Here is a 16,852-nt window from a genome sequence, read left to right on the forward strand (position 1 = left end):
CCCGAAACCCTCTCCCCCCCCCCCCCCCGCCCCCAATTTGACTGTTTCATATTAATGGCCTCAAGAGTGTCTTGAGTAACTAGTTTGGCCAGCTATGTAAAATAAACTCACATGGAGGCATGCTCAATTATTGCTTTCTTTGTATGTAAACATTGCTTAATCTTTTCGTGCACAAATTATTATAACCTAGATTGGGATTTGTAGGGTTTTTTTTCCTTTTGGGGATTTGTTCATGTAGGAGGGAGTAACTTTTGAATAGCTGTCCATTGTGTTGACCACTGTCCCACAAGTTATTAATCTTGCAAGCATTTGCTATAATTTTGATATCTTAAGGTTATGAACAGCAGGCAGCGAACTAGTTTTCACAGACACACCACACTTAAGAGTTTTTCCTAGAAGTGTTTCTCATACAAATATTTACTGTAATTATGTCAACCGTCCTCCGAAAGCATAGTGTACGGCACGTTCCCAAATTGGGTTACAAGGCCGCGTATAAAGAAACTGTCGTAAACCAAGGACAACTGTTATGTCTCACCTTGACTATTGTAACATATTGCTCGTCATGGTTGTCCCATGTTTAGTATTAAAACGTCTGCAGTTATCCTGACAAGGATGGGGAAAGTTCAACCATATTACAGATACTGGACAACTTGCACTAGTTCGCCGTCTACTTGAGGTGCGATTTCAAAGTTTTGTGACTAATCAAGTGTTACAGACTAGCACATTCTCATCTCGATTTAGTGACATTGTACGTTTCGTCTCGAAACTGTCGTTCACAACATGATGGCTTTTGGTGATCCCGAGAGACAAAATGAAGTCAGCAGGTTAGAGAGCATTTTCTGTTCAGGCTCTAGTGATTTGGAATGCCCTACCCACAGAAATTAGAGCTGTTAACTCAGTAAGATAAGAAAGAAATGTTTTCTAATGTTGAATTCTCACACTACTATATTTAGCATAGTATAGCACCACATTATGCATTAAATTGTAAATTTGTATGCAGCGATGGATGTTTGAAAGTGCTCTATAAATACAGTTGAGTTGAGTAAATTGCCCACTCTGCATCCATGACAGCCTGGTCATTCTGGAAGGTGGATTCCCCTCATCTGCCACCTCTTCTCAAGATTTATTTTTCCCAGATGTTTTACCTTGCCCTCCTGTAGGGTTAAGATCATGGGATGTCCTTAATGTTTGTCAACTGCGGGTTTGTGTAGTCCTTTAAGACTTTAAGGGCTATGTAAATAAAATTGTCTCGGGCTGTATTGTCAGTAAAACTTATTGACAACTCAAAGAAAGACTATGACTCGTTCATCATAACACTACTAATCATCATGACAAGCATACGCTACATTGAGTAATATAAGAGATGAAACAAAACGTAAAAGTCGAGAGGGAAAATTGTCGACATTTAAAGGGTTTATAGATTACAACTCTGCTTCAAACTTTTGTTTTGACATTTCCCGAGTGTATCGGCCACTGACATGGACAAATGGTCAAAAGCAAACTAACTCCTTCCAACTTGGGTTAGAATCCATCAAACAGTAGAAGACTCAGTGAGAACATTTCAACATTGGAGCAGACATGAGTAGAGAGGAAGTATCCGGGAGAGTTGGTACTTTTAACTGACTTGAATTTGTAGTAGTTTCTTCCCACCTACCCAGCATCCTTTTAAAAACGCGCACGTGATTAACAAGGTCAATAAAGTCGGCTCTGTTATACGTACAATAAAAGCACAGGCACGCAAATTGAAACAAAGCACACGCGCGTGTCCGCGTAGCCGCTAGCTTCACGAAGCTAAGCACCGACGCTCTTTGTTCGCTTGGAGACGGGCTAGCAAGCTAAACGAACCACCAATTCGTCAACTTTTATCCCGAGCCTCTACATAAGGCCAAAGTTTGCGCCTCATACAAACTAAGCAACTTTACTCTGTTCTCTCGCTGGACCACACGTTAACGTTTCGAGATAATTAAGCTAACGTTACCTCCGCGTTAAGCTAACGCATACTTAATAAAGACATGTACGTAAAACAATACCGCGACAAGGAAAAGAAAAAAAAAAACTTCACAAACATTTTCAAGGCAATATAGTTTGTCGTGATAGAGGAAACGGATACGCGTGGTTTCGCAAAAAAGGTTACTTGTAATTTTCATAGAATGGAAAATAAATCATGTACCAGCTATTTCCTGATTCAGCAGCTCTCCGTCCGTGTCCGCTTTGATTGATGTGAACAAAAGAAGCTCGACACTGCTTCCGCATCACGTGGTCGCTGGCCCACACTCGCCACCATATACATTACACTACACAACACTACAGGATTGGCATCAGCTTTCTGCACGTTTACGCCGAGCGCATCATCCACCTATCCATCCATGCATCCATCTATCTATCATGGCATAAATCCTCTGATCACAGAAGATGCTTGAAAAAAAAACAGGCAAAAAGTAAAAGTACTGATTGAACTCCTAATGTGAAAGTAATAAAATATGGACTCTGAAATGTACTGAAAAAAAAGATTGTCACTGTCTCTCTCTATAAATGGTTCTGCCTTTTCTCTTTTCAACAGAGCAAGAATATTGAAACAATACTTATCTCAAATTACTCACAAATTTACTGACTTTGTCTGAAAATGTAGGCCTGTATAATTGATCACAAAACTGATATACTTTGCAAGAATCCATGACTTATGGCAACAGTTTTATTGTAACTTCTGACATTTCATGGAGAGTAATTTTATTATTTTCTCTGTCTCTATTCAATTGCTGCCATGGATTGATGAACAAGAAAATCATTGACTGGTGAAAGCAGCATGACATTTCAGACATTATTAAAGAAACGTGAATAAAGTAAGATAAGTAAATGTTCACACTGCAGCTCAATAGCATAGGGCGGGCGGTCCAGCTTGTTTTAGAAGTTTCCCTCTTCCAACACATCTCATTCAAATGAACAGCTCATCAGTAAGCTCTGTGAAATCCTGATAATGATCTTGAGCATTTGAATAGGTGGGTTGGAAGAGTGAAACTTCTAAATCAAGCAGCACTGCAGCTCTCTAGGACCGAAGTTGCCTACTCCAGACCTAGGCTATGAAACTGCATTAAAGACTGACAGTATTGCCAACTGTCAATATCGAATACCGCATTGCTGTATTGAAGATACCCGTTACTTACACTCCATTCCAACCTTAGTATACACTATAATCAAGTGCACAATATTCATGTACAAAAGGTCACCATAATCATGTTGGTGTTTGTCTTTTTTTACATTTTGTCATCCATCCCCTGCAAGCCTATTTTGATGGAATAGAAAGTACAAATATCTGTTCTCAAATGAAGGGGGTGAATGTAAACATTATGGGAAAATTAAATACCGGTGTTCAAGTTATGTACAGATACGTGAAAAATCAACTACCGGTACTTCTTACAACTACTACATATTTTAGAGTGATTTTTCAATCGTTAATCGTATAAACACATACAGTATAGAACTGCAAACAATGTGTTAAATCAGGGGCCTTTTATTTGCATTTGTCCACGTGAATGCAGTTTACAAAACCTCCATATGTCACAACCTGTCGGTCAAGCACTCAAACTCACTTCAACAAAATCTCATCTGACACCAAACCAAAATCACTGACGCTTCAATGACTTTTCAAAAACCTTGCCTGGAAGTTAGATGCTTGTTTACGACGAAGTCATAGTTGCATCAGAGAGGAACAAACAGTGATGTCACTGATATGTCAAAACTGACGGTTGTAGTTGTTACAGGGCAGAGAGACGGGAGAAGGCAGCTCAAAGTGAATGAGGTTGGGGCGTATCACATACTTAAATGTGTCAGTGCAATTATTTATATTTCATCCCTCAAACAAAATAATATTTTCCAAAACACGCAAACAGTCAAAACCTTGTTATAGTCACATCTCTCCATACTGTTGTATTTACATTTTTACCTATTCACAAACAATGTGGAAGACCTGCAGGATATGTACATCTGATACTATATACACAGTCAACTAGAGTAACAAAAATACATAGATGAAATTAAAACTATGTAATGCACATGTACTCTGTCTGATATTACGGCATGTGACTGAAGTAATCCCTTCTCTGGAGTTGATGAAACATGATCCGTCCATCCAATAATCTCCTACACTGCTTGACTTCATTAGAGACGTGGGTAAGCTGGAGCCCATACCGGCTGACTCTCGACATGATACGGGGGTAAACTCTGGACTGGTCGCCCGTCAATCCCAGGGCACATTATACTGGACATGTTCATTTGAGGAAGCTTCAGAAACTGCCCATCCATATTTAATCATGACTCAAGCAATAAGCAGTCTTCATTGTTACTGGCAGGTAACATGAGCTGTTGCTCATAGTATAGACTTTTGGCGTAGTTGATCTCTTGGGAGATTTTGAGGGCCAGAGTTTCACTCTTCACATGGACCTGTTGGTCAAGCATAAGGAGGATTAGAACACAAATAAGAATAGGCAGCAGGACTTGGACGAAGAATTGATATCTGGAAAAAGAGCTAGGCGATATGACGGTACATGTTTATATTGCAAAGGTGATCTATTGTGTCATTTTATCATCAGTTGTGACCTACAGTAAATGACTAGAAATAAGAAGAGACAGAGGAAGCTTGATTTGATGAACAAAACCTCTCCTCTTTCATCTATAACTGCTTCAGACAACAAAGTGTATGCAGAAAAGTGGTGAAGATTGCACGACTGTCTTGTGTCCTATGTGTTGTGTTGTGTTATTTTTGTTATTTTGACTTCAAAATGGCGCCGCGAGAGTGGCTGCCTTTCCAGCAGCTCCTATATTTTGTTGTTCTACTTCTTCCTTTCATAACTTTGCTGCTGTGAATTGGGAATTTCTCCATTGCGAGACTAATAAAGGTTTTCTTATCTTATCTTATCTTATCTTAAAAGCTTTCACTTATGCCACACAATTACCACCAGGTGGCAGACCAAACAATAACACGCAACATGATTTGTAATACATAGTCACCATAAACAACAAACTAGGGAGCAAAATCAAATCTAAAAGTCACTTAAAATAAATAAATAATAAGGTAAGTGAACGCAAATAATGAATTGTATTACTTTGGGGAAAGAATGAAGTAACCACAACAAACCTGTAATTATTAATAACAATTCCCCCCTGGCTTCAAACTACATAAGGTTGGCATAGCAGTTTGCCTCATTACAGGACTGAGAATCACAGATTTTTAAGTTTTTTAAGATAAGATAAGATAAGAAAACCTTTATTAGTCTCGCAATGGAGAAATTCCCAATTCACAGCAGCAAAGTTATGAATGGAAGAAGTAGAACAACAAAATATAGGAGCTGCTGGAAAATATTTAATTTAATAAAAAATTTTTCAGATAAATAAACAGCCATGACGTTCCAAAAAGCTTTGCAGAGACATATTTAAACATCAAAATAGCAGAGAATTTAATCAAGAGTTTGGAGAGCAAATGATGACAAAACTATGCAACAAAGTGTCCTGTTCCCAGTATTGTCTTACCATAGGCTTCTGATGGGAAGGGCCAGGGATGGCCACACCACTACTGGTGCTTTCAGCCTTTTTGGTGAGCTGCACATAGACTTTCCCATGATCTTTAGACACCAGACTGTGGTAGAGGTCGTCATATTTGATCTCCAGGAAAATAGCTTCACGGTCCACATGGTCTCCAGGCTTCAGGAAGTAGACCACTTTGGAGGAGATGAGCACACTGTAGCTGTCGATGGGTTCCACTGCAATGAAGCTGACGGCAGTCAAGGAAAAAAAAAGTGTGTGAAGGGAGGGAGCGGTGTATGTTAAAGTCATGGCGCATACAAGTCCAGTGAAGGCAAGTGACTTACAACTCAGACTGAATGTTGTCTGTCAAGTGGAAGAGCTGCTCCTGGCCATCAGCCTGTAAGGCTGAGTAGCGAGGTAGAAGACCCTGGGGACCTTTACAGCAGCGAGGTTTCCTGACACGCAACACGCTTAGCCTGAACAACACAGGACCAACACCACATGAAAAGGGAATCACAGTTGGACATATGTCAAAGACATGGAGGAATGTTATTTAAGTTATGTGTAAGGTTGATATCTCAGAAAGAGATCCAGATCGTGTTATAAACAGAATGATAACAAAACACACATGGTTCTCTGGTCCCCAAAAGGTTGTGACCTCCGGCGCCTTCCATCAGGAAGATCTGGCACTACATAATTACAATGAATTGGAGTGAAGGGAACTTAACACAGGTAAGCAGTTCCACCCACCTGTGGTTACTGAGACTTGCCATGTCCCGGACCGTCTGTGCTGTCTCTGAAGCAAAGTCCAGCGCTCCAGCCACTGGTTTGGTCACAGTGCCAACAAGACCTTTCCCCAGGCCAGAGAAAAAGCCGCTGACTCCACCCTCCGTCTTGACCCCCTCCACAGTTGAAGTTATGATACTTGTCATGCCACCTATGATACCTAAGAGATCACAAGAAGTCACCGAGATGCCTTTCTTTCACAGCACTTTTATGCTTCTTAATTACTTCAGCAAGGTTTCTCAGCCAACAAAATTCATTTAGAGGCCATTTAATTTTGATTTTAATGAAATTTAACGTCAATTAATATTTTGGCATGAATTCAGATACCATGAGTAATGACTAATATGCAAAAGAGAGGTTAGTACCATGAGCTAGTCCATGGATGCCTGCAACCAGATGCTCGCCACTGGTGGCTCCGTGGTATCTGATGTACTCTCGCTCCGTCTGGTGCCGGTTGTCCATGGTTTTCCCAAGCCCATCAGATAAAGTTCCTGCAAACTGAATGACGCATATGGGGAATATGTTACAAGTGTAATTTTATCCAGTTTTTTAATTATTTAGCTTTGCTCAATGTGTAAGAGACTAACGATTTAACAACACAGAAGCAGAGCTCGACGGCAATGTGAACTAAAGCTGTATAAAATACAAAGAGCTGCTGAAAGTAAACCGCTGAGTGAATATGTACCTTGGCAGCAGAGTTGGACACGCCGTGTGTCACGTTTCGTATGAGCCCACCCACGTTGCCATACTTGATGAGCTCCGATACGCCTTCAGAGACATCATTGAGAAGTCCAATTGGATTTCCGAGGAAGTCTACCGAGCCCAGGATCTGAGCTGCCTGGCTGATCAGCTCCTTTAGATACAAATACACATCATACTGTGTATTACACTTAGCGGCCACAAAATTATGATCACTTGCGCATCTAATGCAATCTAATATCAGCATTGCATAAAAAAAAAACAAAACAAAACAAAAAAACGATGGCTTTACAGAGATACAACTCATCACCGTGTTCATTATTGTGGTTATAGTTTGAACTCCAGTGTGCACTGCATCATACAAAGAGAGCAGTGGCTCATATTTGATTCCGTCATATAGTTAAATGTTAAAATAACTTGTTGTGTAGTTCGGCACCCCTGCAACATAGAACCATCTCCTCATACCTCTCTGAAATGCTTGATAATATCATTGAAGATGATCTCCTGGGTCTCATAGGGGTGCACCCGAGTGAATGGGTACATGTTGACAACAGCATCCTCAAAGCGAACCAGTGGAAATCCCAAAGTACCTTTCAAAACCTGACGCGATAAAAATAAAATTATGATATTATCCGTACAAAGTGTGTTTCTCCTACTCGTGTTCAATAGGCACTGTGTAGAACAGACCAAATTTGCTCGCAAAGGAGAACAAGTCCAGATGAGTTACACTTTATAAATTTGTCCGCCATCAAATACAACTGTGATAAAAACAACCCTCAAGTGATGGGAGTTACCATCCAGGCAACCGAACAAACACAGAAACCTCAATTTAGCCTTGTTCAAGTGACGTCATGTAGTCAAAGCAGCAGCAGAGATTTTAGAAGAGTTTAAAAGCTGAATATTACCTTTAGATCTGCAGGCAGCTTGTGAGAGGTGAGGACGCTGAGCTTGACCTGAGGCAGACTGATCTTCAGGTTCTCAAAGTAGTAGCGTTTGGGAGGTCCTGCATCCTGATTCGACCTCTCATGAAGGTTTTCATCCAATTTCTCCAGTTCTACATCAATTACACGAATAACCTTATGATTTGATACAGACAATACGTTTTAGTGTAGCCTGGTTTAAACAGGATGGAATGAGGAACTTTATGTTGTACTTTGCTACCATCTTCTGGCATATTAGTGCCCAGGAACTAGACTAAAGTGAGTTGAGGAGCTTGACGTAGTGCTTTCCCACATCCATAATGAATGATGAACCTAGCGCTATCCTAACCAAGCCTTGATGCATGAACCGATGAAGCCTGTTCAGATGAGAGGCGAAACGTCTTCGAAGACAACCAGAACAGTCCAGTTGCGCCAGATTATAAGGTTTGGGCTGTACAGCACAGAGCTTCTCATTTTCAATGGTGATTGCATCACCATCAATTTGTGAAAGAGACTCATGAAAGTTCACAGTTCACCGACCTGCTTCTGTCTGCCCGTAACCAAAAAAGCTGAGCATCTTGAGCAACAACTTCTCTTCAATGATGACAGTGAATCGTCCAGCTGTTACCATGAGGTGCTGTAGACACAAAGTTACATCGATAGAAAGGCTACATTCATACTGCAGGTCAATTATGATTTTTTTTTTTTTTTTTTGCCCAAATGTGAAATGTATCACATTTTTTTATGCAATGTGAACAGCCAGAGAGTAATGTGCCCGATACTGACCTTGAAGATATCAGTGAGCATGAGACTGCTTGGAACTTTGACTGAGTTCACCTGCAAGGCTGGAGCACTGTCGCTCACAGTGCCATCGGCAGAACTAGGAGTCACACAGAGCATAACTGGCTGTGTGGTTCCTAGAAGCTGGTTGTCCACCTGATAACCAGAAGAATATTAAAATTCAAAACATTACAAACATATAATGCAGTGGAAATGTATTTGCACCCCCTAAATTAAGATAATGTGCTGTGTGGTATAACCTGGAACTGGCAGTTCATGCTTAACAAAAAAAAAGGTAAAACGTCAACTAGCCACTCAGTCCGCTTGCCCCGATTCAACCGTTACAGATTACTGTATCATGACCTGGAGGACTGAAACGGGTTTTCAGGAGTATCTATGCTGATACTGTATTCTGCATATTTTATTAATAAGTAACAAGTACAACATAATTTTGTATTCAGTCCACATACTTTACTTTTCAGTATCACAGCATGTATATATGATATGATAATGTGTAGCACCACCGCTACCGCCCCCCCCCTCCCTCACATATACACACACACACACACACACACACACACACACACACACACACACACACACACACACACACACACGCACGCTCCCTAACATGAATTTGTTTAAACTGTGAGCGATTTGGATCTCACCTGTATGTTGTGAATGCTCAATTCCAACACTTCATTGGCAGCGGTGCGTGTAAAGTGGACATCTATACCGGACAGTGTGGCAAACACAAGCTCTTCAGGAACCTTGTTGACCAGAGATATGCCAATACCTTCCTCCAAATTCACTAAAACCTGGTAAGAATGATGTCAGGTACATATTAATATGGGTAAGGCATGATAGTATGTCAAAGTGGCAGTCCTTCAATCCTAATGGACAGAAACAGAATGAAGAATACTTTGTCTTACTGACTGTAGAAATAAGGCAAACTATTAAAGAATTTATAAGTTTCTTTTCAATTCTATTTTCAAATCCTTTTCAATTTTGTGGGATTTTTTTTGGGGGGGGGGGGATAAATATTGAAGTATACTGTATCGTTTCAGTGGAAAACGTTTTAATTGATCTGGATTATTGAAATCATTTCCAAAATATTTTACAATAATCTTGCCTTGCATATTTACATTTCAACGTTTTTTTTTAAATATTGCTTTTACACTCTGCCTCATAAAGTTTATTCTTGCATGCATCTCATACTCCCCAGCGGCACTTCTCTACATCTTTACAAAACTAATTGCTTATTACTTTTTCATCCATTTCATGTGCCGCACCGTGCATTCTCGCGATTGCACAGTTGGCTGTGTAATTATTTGGATGGTGGATGTGTGATTAGTAATGATTAAATGTAAACAAAAAATCCAATACAACAATCCTGTAAAATTTTTATGATCAATATTTTTTTTCATTCATGAAATAAAATCGATGTCAACATCTCTCACAATATGATCTGAGGTATTTTAAACAGAGCAAGCACTTGGAGAAATTTGTTAGGGATGTTTGTCTGTCAATGCTTTTACCTCAAGCTCCTGTTCAGGTTCTTTCTTCTTCAAATCATCTTTGCTCTTGTCCGGCTCAGCACTTGGTGACTTGTGGATCATCCTCCTTTGGTTGAAGTCACTGATCTGTTAATGAATACAGAAAGAAGGTGAAACAACACCGTGTGAACAAAAGTCTACAGTATACCTGTAATTATAGCAAACAGGCAGCTTCTAATTCTTTCCCAGGTTATCAGGGGTTATTGTGGCGCTCTAGTACTGTGATCAATCAAATTTTGTTGTTCATAAACAGTTATATGGGGTCTGACTCCTACCTGCAGAACACGTGTGGGTCCGTCTGGTAACACTTGAACAGACAATACACCAGAACCAGGCCTCATCTTCTGGTTGATAAACTGCTGTTCAGGACCAGGCTCCAGAAGTCCAGAATCTGGTCCCAAAACCACCTCTGCTCCATCGTACAGGCCTTCAATACCACCCCTTACCTGAAAGGAAAAAAGAATTCAAGTCAATAACTGGCTTTTACTGTAAACTTTAAAGCAGGAAATTACTGTGTAGTCAAACCGATGACGCTATCTATTGCAAATCAGTTAGGGAGTGTGTTGAACAGATGCAATTCATTTGATCATTTTCAGTCTGGTTGCCTTCAATTACTTTCAACAAAAAAGCTCTTCCGTTGACCCCCCTCCTTCCCCCCTCTCCCCACAAGTCAATTGGTCCACCTTTCCTGCGATGTTCCTCAGGGGTCAGTTTTGGAGCCCATCCTTTTCATGCTCGATATGATCCCCTCTCAGATGTCATCAGCCAATTTGAAGGAATCTCAAAGGACATGTATGCAGATGACCTCCAGATGTATTTTTCTTTTAATGTTAACAAGGCAGATGACGTAAAAGCACTGCATGATTGCATGACTGCAATAAAGGGCTCACAACTCGCCTTTGTTAAATGCGGCAAAAACATACGCAATAACTGCCAAACAAATTATGCAAGTGATTCACTGTGGCCACCAGTGATGAGATGAGCCAAAAGTCTGTATTTTCCAGCTAAATGTTCACAAACGTTTAAAGACCAAAAGGGATGTGGAGAGGCAGGATCTGAATTGAATGAAGAAAGTTCAGGAGGAAGTTCGGGGAATCTGAGAACTTGTGAAGTACTTATAGTATAAATTTAACAAGGAAGAAAACTATCACGGAAATAATTTATCAACGTGCAATGAAATTTGAACAAAAACACTCAATAAAAATCTTGTATTTAGTTAAAAAAAGAATAAAAAAATGGTTTTATATCCCCACCTGTACTACTAGCCGAGGAAGGCCACAGGTTAGCATGCATGAGCTGAAATGCCATGTCTGGGTTGTGCTGCGACGAGAGTCTGGTCTTCTTAGCATCAATGGCTCAAAACTGTTTAAGACAGAAAAAATAATGAAAGACATGTAACACTACCTTTTCATTTCCCACACAGTCCAAAACTGATCATTGAATGTCTACCAAGTGAAAACTAAAAGCAACCCACATTTCTTTGAGATACTTAATTTGCTATTGGACAGATGGCCTTCGTTTACAAATACAAGAGAAATATATGTATGCATTATGCCACCACAACCACTTTGGTGACATTACCTGTGATTTTGAAACATCTTTGTATGGCAGTTTCCATATAAAGAAAACCCTGGGGAAAATAAATAAATGCTAACCTGTTGTCACTGACAGCTGCAAGTCCTGCAATGTCCAAAACCAAAGAGGAGTCCATTGGGCGTGGTTGGGTGGGTTTGCTCTGAGGTGGTGAGGAGCCTTCATGACACAGCATGCCAGTACCCGTCATCCTCCACAGCTGGGAGCGCTTCCCAGGTTCCTGCCAATGAAGATTCCAATGTTATTTTTGGCAGGAAATGACCTGATACTGTATAATGCATTGAGCTTTTAGTTAAGAGAAAATTGAAACACAAAGCTCTATTTTGCTCTAAAGTTGAAAAATTCAGATATGCGTCATGGTAGTATTAAGTAGGAAAAATATGGATGGAGTTGGATTTGCTAAAATCAGAATCAGGCTTTTTCCACACATGGACAAAAAATGGAATTCGGCACTTTGACATGTCAAGTTTAAGCAATTCATACTTAATATCAACTTTGAAATCAAGTTTAAAATCATGAAGAAAAATGTCTTAGTTATTATTGGGACAGCTGTGACATTTTTAATGTTTGGGGAATCCCCATGATACCTAATAACACAACGCGAAAATAATACCTTCTTTTTCAAGATGACCCTCTGTGTTTTTGTGTCCACATCAAGAACCAGTTCCGCACGGCTTACCAGATGCTTCTTGCCAAGTGGCCTCCTGCCACCACTCCTTTATCAAAGAAAAATAACTGCATTTGTCATCAACTTTTAACATGAAAAAAATGCTTCATGTCAGGGATCAGTACTGTGAGAAGGTGTGCGTGGCAGCGATGTAGATGAAATTCTCATAGTAGAGCTTGTTGTATTCTCTGAAGAAGTTCATGTCAGCTGTGATCTCTGAGGAGCCCGCTCCCTTCACAATCAGAGTCAGGTATGGTGGCAGAGTTTGCTCATCACAGGCGTAGTCCAGCTCGGAATCTGCCTTCACCTCAGTGTGCAGCTTGATGTCAACTACCCCATGCTGCCAGAATTGGATCGGAACCTGAAGAGATTTGAAGAAACTTCGTTTCTTACTTTGTCTTCGAGCTGGATCATAGCACAACATTCAACAGTGTAAAGATCCATTATTAGTAAAGACAGTTGAAGTATATTTAAAAATCCATCCATCCATTCTCTACCGCTTATCAAGGGTCGGGTCGCGGGGGCAACAGGTGATATGTCTCTCAATTGTTTACCTCTGCAGCACTTGCTTATACATGTTAAATCGTGCAAAAAGCCATGTAACAAAGCAGGAGCTTACTTCAGAGATGTTGTGGATGCGGAAAGGTGGGGGCAGCTGATCACTGTCAGTGAAGGAGATCTGGTACGTGGCTCCCTTGATGGTGATCTCGGTCCGCAGGAAGAAGCAATTCCCCATGGTGTCCCTTTAAAAAGCAAGATTCAATGAAACCACTTTATTTACACGGACGTATGCACACACAAATTCATTGAAGGTTAGAGTACATTTTAGGTTCAACCTCAAGTTTCACACTTCACTGGAATATCCCTTACTTGTTGTGAGTAGTGTTAACGGATGTAATTAGAAAATGTTAAGGATGAGGGGCCAAACTATTTCTCACCTCATGTTGACGTGGAAGGACTTGGGTTTATTGACCTCAAAGCCTCCCGACCAGGTGCATGTTGGGCTGTCCATTAGGCGCACACACAACAGTTGGTCATAGTCATTTCGGGGCCAGTGGAAGACAACGCTGGAGCCTGGCAGAGTGGAGATGTAACCCTCTGGGTTGGCTGTACCCTGGGAATAAGTCAAATGTATCTATTTATAATATAGTAGGACTTTGACTTACAAGTTGAATTCCCACCATGACCAAGCTCATAACTCAATTAACTCGTACAGTATATCAAATACTCTTTTCCCATTAGTTCTGTGTTAGCGTAATCTCCATGCTCATTGTGCATGTTTTCATTTTTCTTTGTGTATTTGATTGTTTGTTCAGTACAATAAATGGCTGTAAGTGCTTTGGTGACTGTCACTCTCATTTTTGTCACTTCACATCGGGTGAATTTGTAATTAACATTCAGCAAGCAAAAAGGCAAAAAAAAAAAAAATGTAAATAATCAATCAACCAAGCAACACCCCCCTCACTTGGAAAAATTTGTAAGTTGGGCCACTTGTAAGTTAAAGTAAGGGAGTTAAGGGAACAACAGAAGAACACCATGAGATGAGGAAATTCTTCACCTTTCCTCGAGCAAACTCTCTCTGGGCGAAGGCAAGTTTGTGTGAGGAGCTGTTGTCCAGCAAATACCGGGGGGCAAATGTCACGATGTGAGTGTCTCTGTAGCGTCCTTTTCCGTTACGCACACTAATACCTACATTGAAAAGATCGACAACAAATGATAAATTAAATCACTGGTATTTACACGCTTCAGGCAATAATAATGTTTTTTCAGTGCTTGCCACAAAACAAAATGTTTACTAGGGACATCGTATACAAAATGAGCAAGGCTCTTGCCCTGATTGCGCCTCACGCGTTTGAAATATTGGAAACTTTTTGTCATGATAAGTGACATTGCACTGGTGATACCGGACATTTACTGTTACTACATTCAATTATATTTAAGTTAGGAATTACTAATTGACACAAAGTGGGAATACAAGAACTTGCCAATGTTGTAGATGAGTCCAGGTCTGTTACCCTGTTGAATAACCTTCACTGCCCTGACTCCACTTCCTCCATCCAGGGAGAAACCCTGGCACCAGCCTGGAACTCCGTCTGGATGCATCCCCTTTCCAACCCGCATAGTACACCTGGGTTTGAGAAGTATAGGGAAAATTGAATGAAAAAGAAAAAAAAATCAATGGCAATAAGCACAGTAGGAAAAAAATGGTTATTGTGTGGAATCGACTGTTGATTAAATGCATCTTGAACCAACTGAAACTTTTTCAAAAGAAAAACTTTCAAAATAACAATCGATCAATTAAATGAACTGAAGAGGCACTCTGACCTTTATGCAGGTAAGTTAGGACATATTAATTAAAGAATTGTCCATGCATGTTTAGTGAGCGAAGAAATGCCACTTGGTCTTTTCATTCTCCAAAGTGTATTTTGTGCCATCAAAAGACCATTTGGCTCTGCATCCCCACGTTTACACACGTATGTTGAAAATGACATGACATGACAGTTATCTGGTGATGTGTTTCATGAACACGGCAGCTAGCTATATTATTTTTAATTCATTTTTAAAGTTATTAAATGTACATGAAAAATCAAGCTCCAATTAATTACAGACTAAATATTGACTTTTTATTGCTGAAAATTAAGTACATAGGGTCGGGCATGGCTCAGAGTTATAGCAGGTCGTCCAGTAATCGGACGGTCCACTGTTAGAATCTTACTCTGTCCGAGTCATGTGTCATTGTGTCCTTGCGCAAGACACTTCATTCACCTTGCGTCCAGTGCCACTCACACTGGTATACGGCTGAGTGTGAATGCTGGGTGGTCGTTGGAGGGGCTTCCGTCAGCCTGCCCCAGGGCAGCTGTGGCTCCACACACAGTTTACCGCCACCAGTGAATAAGAATGTACATGAGTGCACGAACTATGTACCCATTTTGAGTGCTTTGTGTGTCCCGTGTCCTGAAAACACCATATAAATCTGACGTATTTTTATTATTAGGTATCCCTTTAAAAAATAATCATTGGCTCTTCCTAGTGTTTATGGTTTAGGTAGTCAAACTGGATCTGTGTTTACTAAAGGGTTAAAATGATACATGAAATTATATTCTAATACAAACTTACATAGCAGGTTGTTCTTTGTCAGTGTAGCAGAACAGTAATGGACTGAGGCTTCGCGCTAATTCATGCTCATCAAACTGTCCTGCTGCATCCACTTTTCCATTGTCTTGTCTGAAAATTAATGGCAAGCCTGAAAAAGGAAAATAACTTTAGGAACTGAGCAAATTTGTTGCGGACAATGACTTTTTTTTTTATTTATCCTTCTTAACCTGTTTTGTTGATGAGCCAGTAGGGGGCAGAAATTAGGATTTTCAGTGCCCCGTGTGCCCGCAGGATGATGCGGATGGTGAGACAAAGAAGACGCTTGTTTGTGTCATACAGCCTCATCCTTACAACATAATTCTGAGTTCCAGGAGGAATGAGCAGCTCTTTGCACACAGGGAAGTTCTCTAATAGGACACCTGAAATACAAGCATCAAGAGCATTAATGAGACAAAATGTATAGCAAATACTAATACTAGTGGGTTTTTTTTCCTCCTCTCCGACCTAGCTCCATGTTCTGTGAGGTGTCCACAGCATGAAGCACGGCTTCTTTTCCAGGTTTCAGTGAGCCTTTGATGGCTGTCCCCTTCACGTAGTAGTTGAGGTCACAGGGTAGCAGGTTGGCCAGCACCATGGTGGGCAACAGATAGATTGTGTGACCTGGCTGTCGATAGATCTGATTTGTACTAGAGACCCTTTTGGCAGGTCGCTGGTCTGGGTAGTTTTCCTTTTTTATGACCACACAAAACCTTGAGAAATGCAGAGAAATTAGTTGACATAACTAATCGAAAATCAAACCAGAGCAAAATGTGCGAGTCAACCAATTTACCTGAAGTTACGTTTCAGAGTGTCATCAAAGTCTGCAGACTGGCAATCCCTCTTGCTGCTGCTGATCTCCCCGGGCCGCTCCACACTGGTCCAATGGATTGGAACTTTGCAGAAAAATAAGCCCAAGCCCTTGGGCCGCACTTGGAGCCGCCATGACGTCAGGTGGAGTGGAACTGCCAAGGCCTGACCAGGCAAAATTGGAGGCAATACCACCGGCTCTGTCGACATAGGTTGACAGTTGGTAAAGGATGGCTGTTTGAAAGTGCTCTATAAATACAGTTGAGTTGAGAGACAATAAACACAACACTTTAGAATGTGTAAAGGCTGACTGTCAGTGGATGAGAAAAAAGTGCGTGTGGCAGACAGCAGAAGGTTGCGTAATCAGTTCAGTTCTTTGTTGTTATTGTGGC

The 16,852-nt window shown here is 40.6% G+C and overlaps 2 protein-coding genes across 6 annotated transcripts in view; both read right to left on the bottom strand.

Moving 5' to 3' along the window:
* Positions 1–2,299, bottom strand: part of rcc2 (regulator of chromosome condensation 2) — a 9,241-nt gene extending 6,942 nt beyond the window's left edge. Inside the window, exon 1 of the mRNA XM_019890828.1 lies at positions 2,171–2,299. The gene's annotated coding sequence lies outside the window, so the exon portion shown is untranslated. The remainder of the gene's footprint in view (positions 1–2,170) is intronic.
* Positions 2,300–3,490: 1,191 nt separating this feature from the next.
* The window catches only part of vps13d (vacuolar protein sorting 13 homolog D), a 41,466-nt gene continuing 28,104 nt past the window's right edge, over positions 3,491–16,852 (bottom strand). For 4 of the 5 annotated variants that reach the window (XM_019890822.1, XM_019890824.1, XM_019890821.1 and 1 more), the window contains exons 46-70: positions 16,444–16,660; positions 16,119–16,363; positions 15,842–16,033; positions 15,636–15,762; positions 14,504–14,646; positions 14,077–14,207; positions 13,457–13,632; positions 13,138–13,261; positions 12,644–12,879; positions 12,465–12,567; positions 11,914–12,071; positions 11,512–11,620; positions 10,534–10,704; positions 10,241–10,345; positions 9,371–9,520; positions 8,709–8,858; positions 8,463–8,559; positions 7,908–8,056; positions 7,468–7,602; positions 6,989–7,156; positions 6,669–6,801; positions 6,268–6,463; positions 5,862–5,993; positions 5,524–5,764; positions 3,491–4,437 (exon numbers count right to left, since the gene is read on the bottom strand). In XM_019890822.1, the coding sequence (XP_019746381.1) occupies positions 4,306–4,437; positions 5,524–5,764; positions 5,862–5,993; positions 6,268–6,463; positions 6,669–6,801; positions 6,989–7,156; positions 7,468–7,602; positions 7,908–8,056; positions 8,463–8,559; positions 8,709–8,858; positions 9,371–9,520; positions 10,241–10,345; positions 10,534–10,704; positions 11,512–11,620; positions 11,914–12,071; positions 12,465–12,567; positions 12,644–12,879; positions 13,138–13,261; positions 13,457–13,632; positions 14,077–14,207; positions 14,504–14,646; positions 15,636–15,762; positions 15,842–16,033; positions 16,119–16,363; positions 16,444–16,660 (3,920 nt within the window). In that variant the 3' untranslated portion in view covers positions 3,491–4,305. The remainder of the gene's footprint in view (positions 4,438–5,523; positions 5,765–5,861; positions 5,994–6,267; positions 6,464–6,668; positions 6,802–6,988; positions 7,157–7,467; positions 7,603–7,907; positions 8,057–8,462; positions 8,560–8,708; positions 8,859–9,370; positions 9,521–10,240; positions 10,346–10,533; positions 10,705–11,511; positions 11,621–11,913; positions 12,072–12,464; positions 12,568–12,643; positions 12,880–13,137; positions 13,262–13,456; positions 13,633–14,076; positions 14,208–14,503; positions 14,647–15,635; positions 15,763–15,841; positions 16,034–16,118; positions 16,364–16,443; positions 16,661–16,852) is intronic. The other variant, XM_019890825.1, reaches the window with a different exon arrangement.

The sequence above is a fragment of the Hippocampus comes genome, unplaced genomic scaffold (assembly GCF_001891065.2).
Source record: "Hippocampus comes isolate QL1 unplaced genomic scaffold, H_comes_QL1_v1.1 scaffold174, whole genome shotgun sequence".
Taxonomy (NCBI): domain Eukaryota; kingdom Metazoa; phylum Chordata; class Actinopteri; order Syngnathiformes; family Syngnathidae; genus Hippocampus; species Hippocampus comes.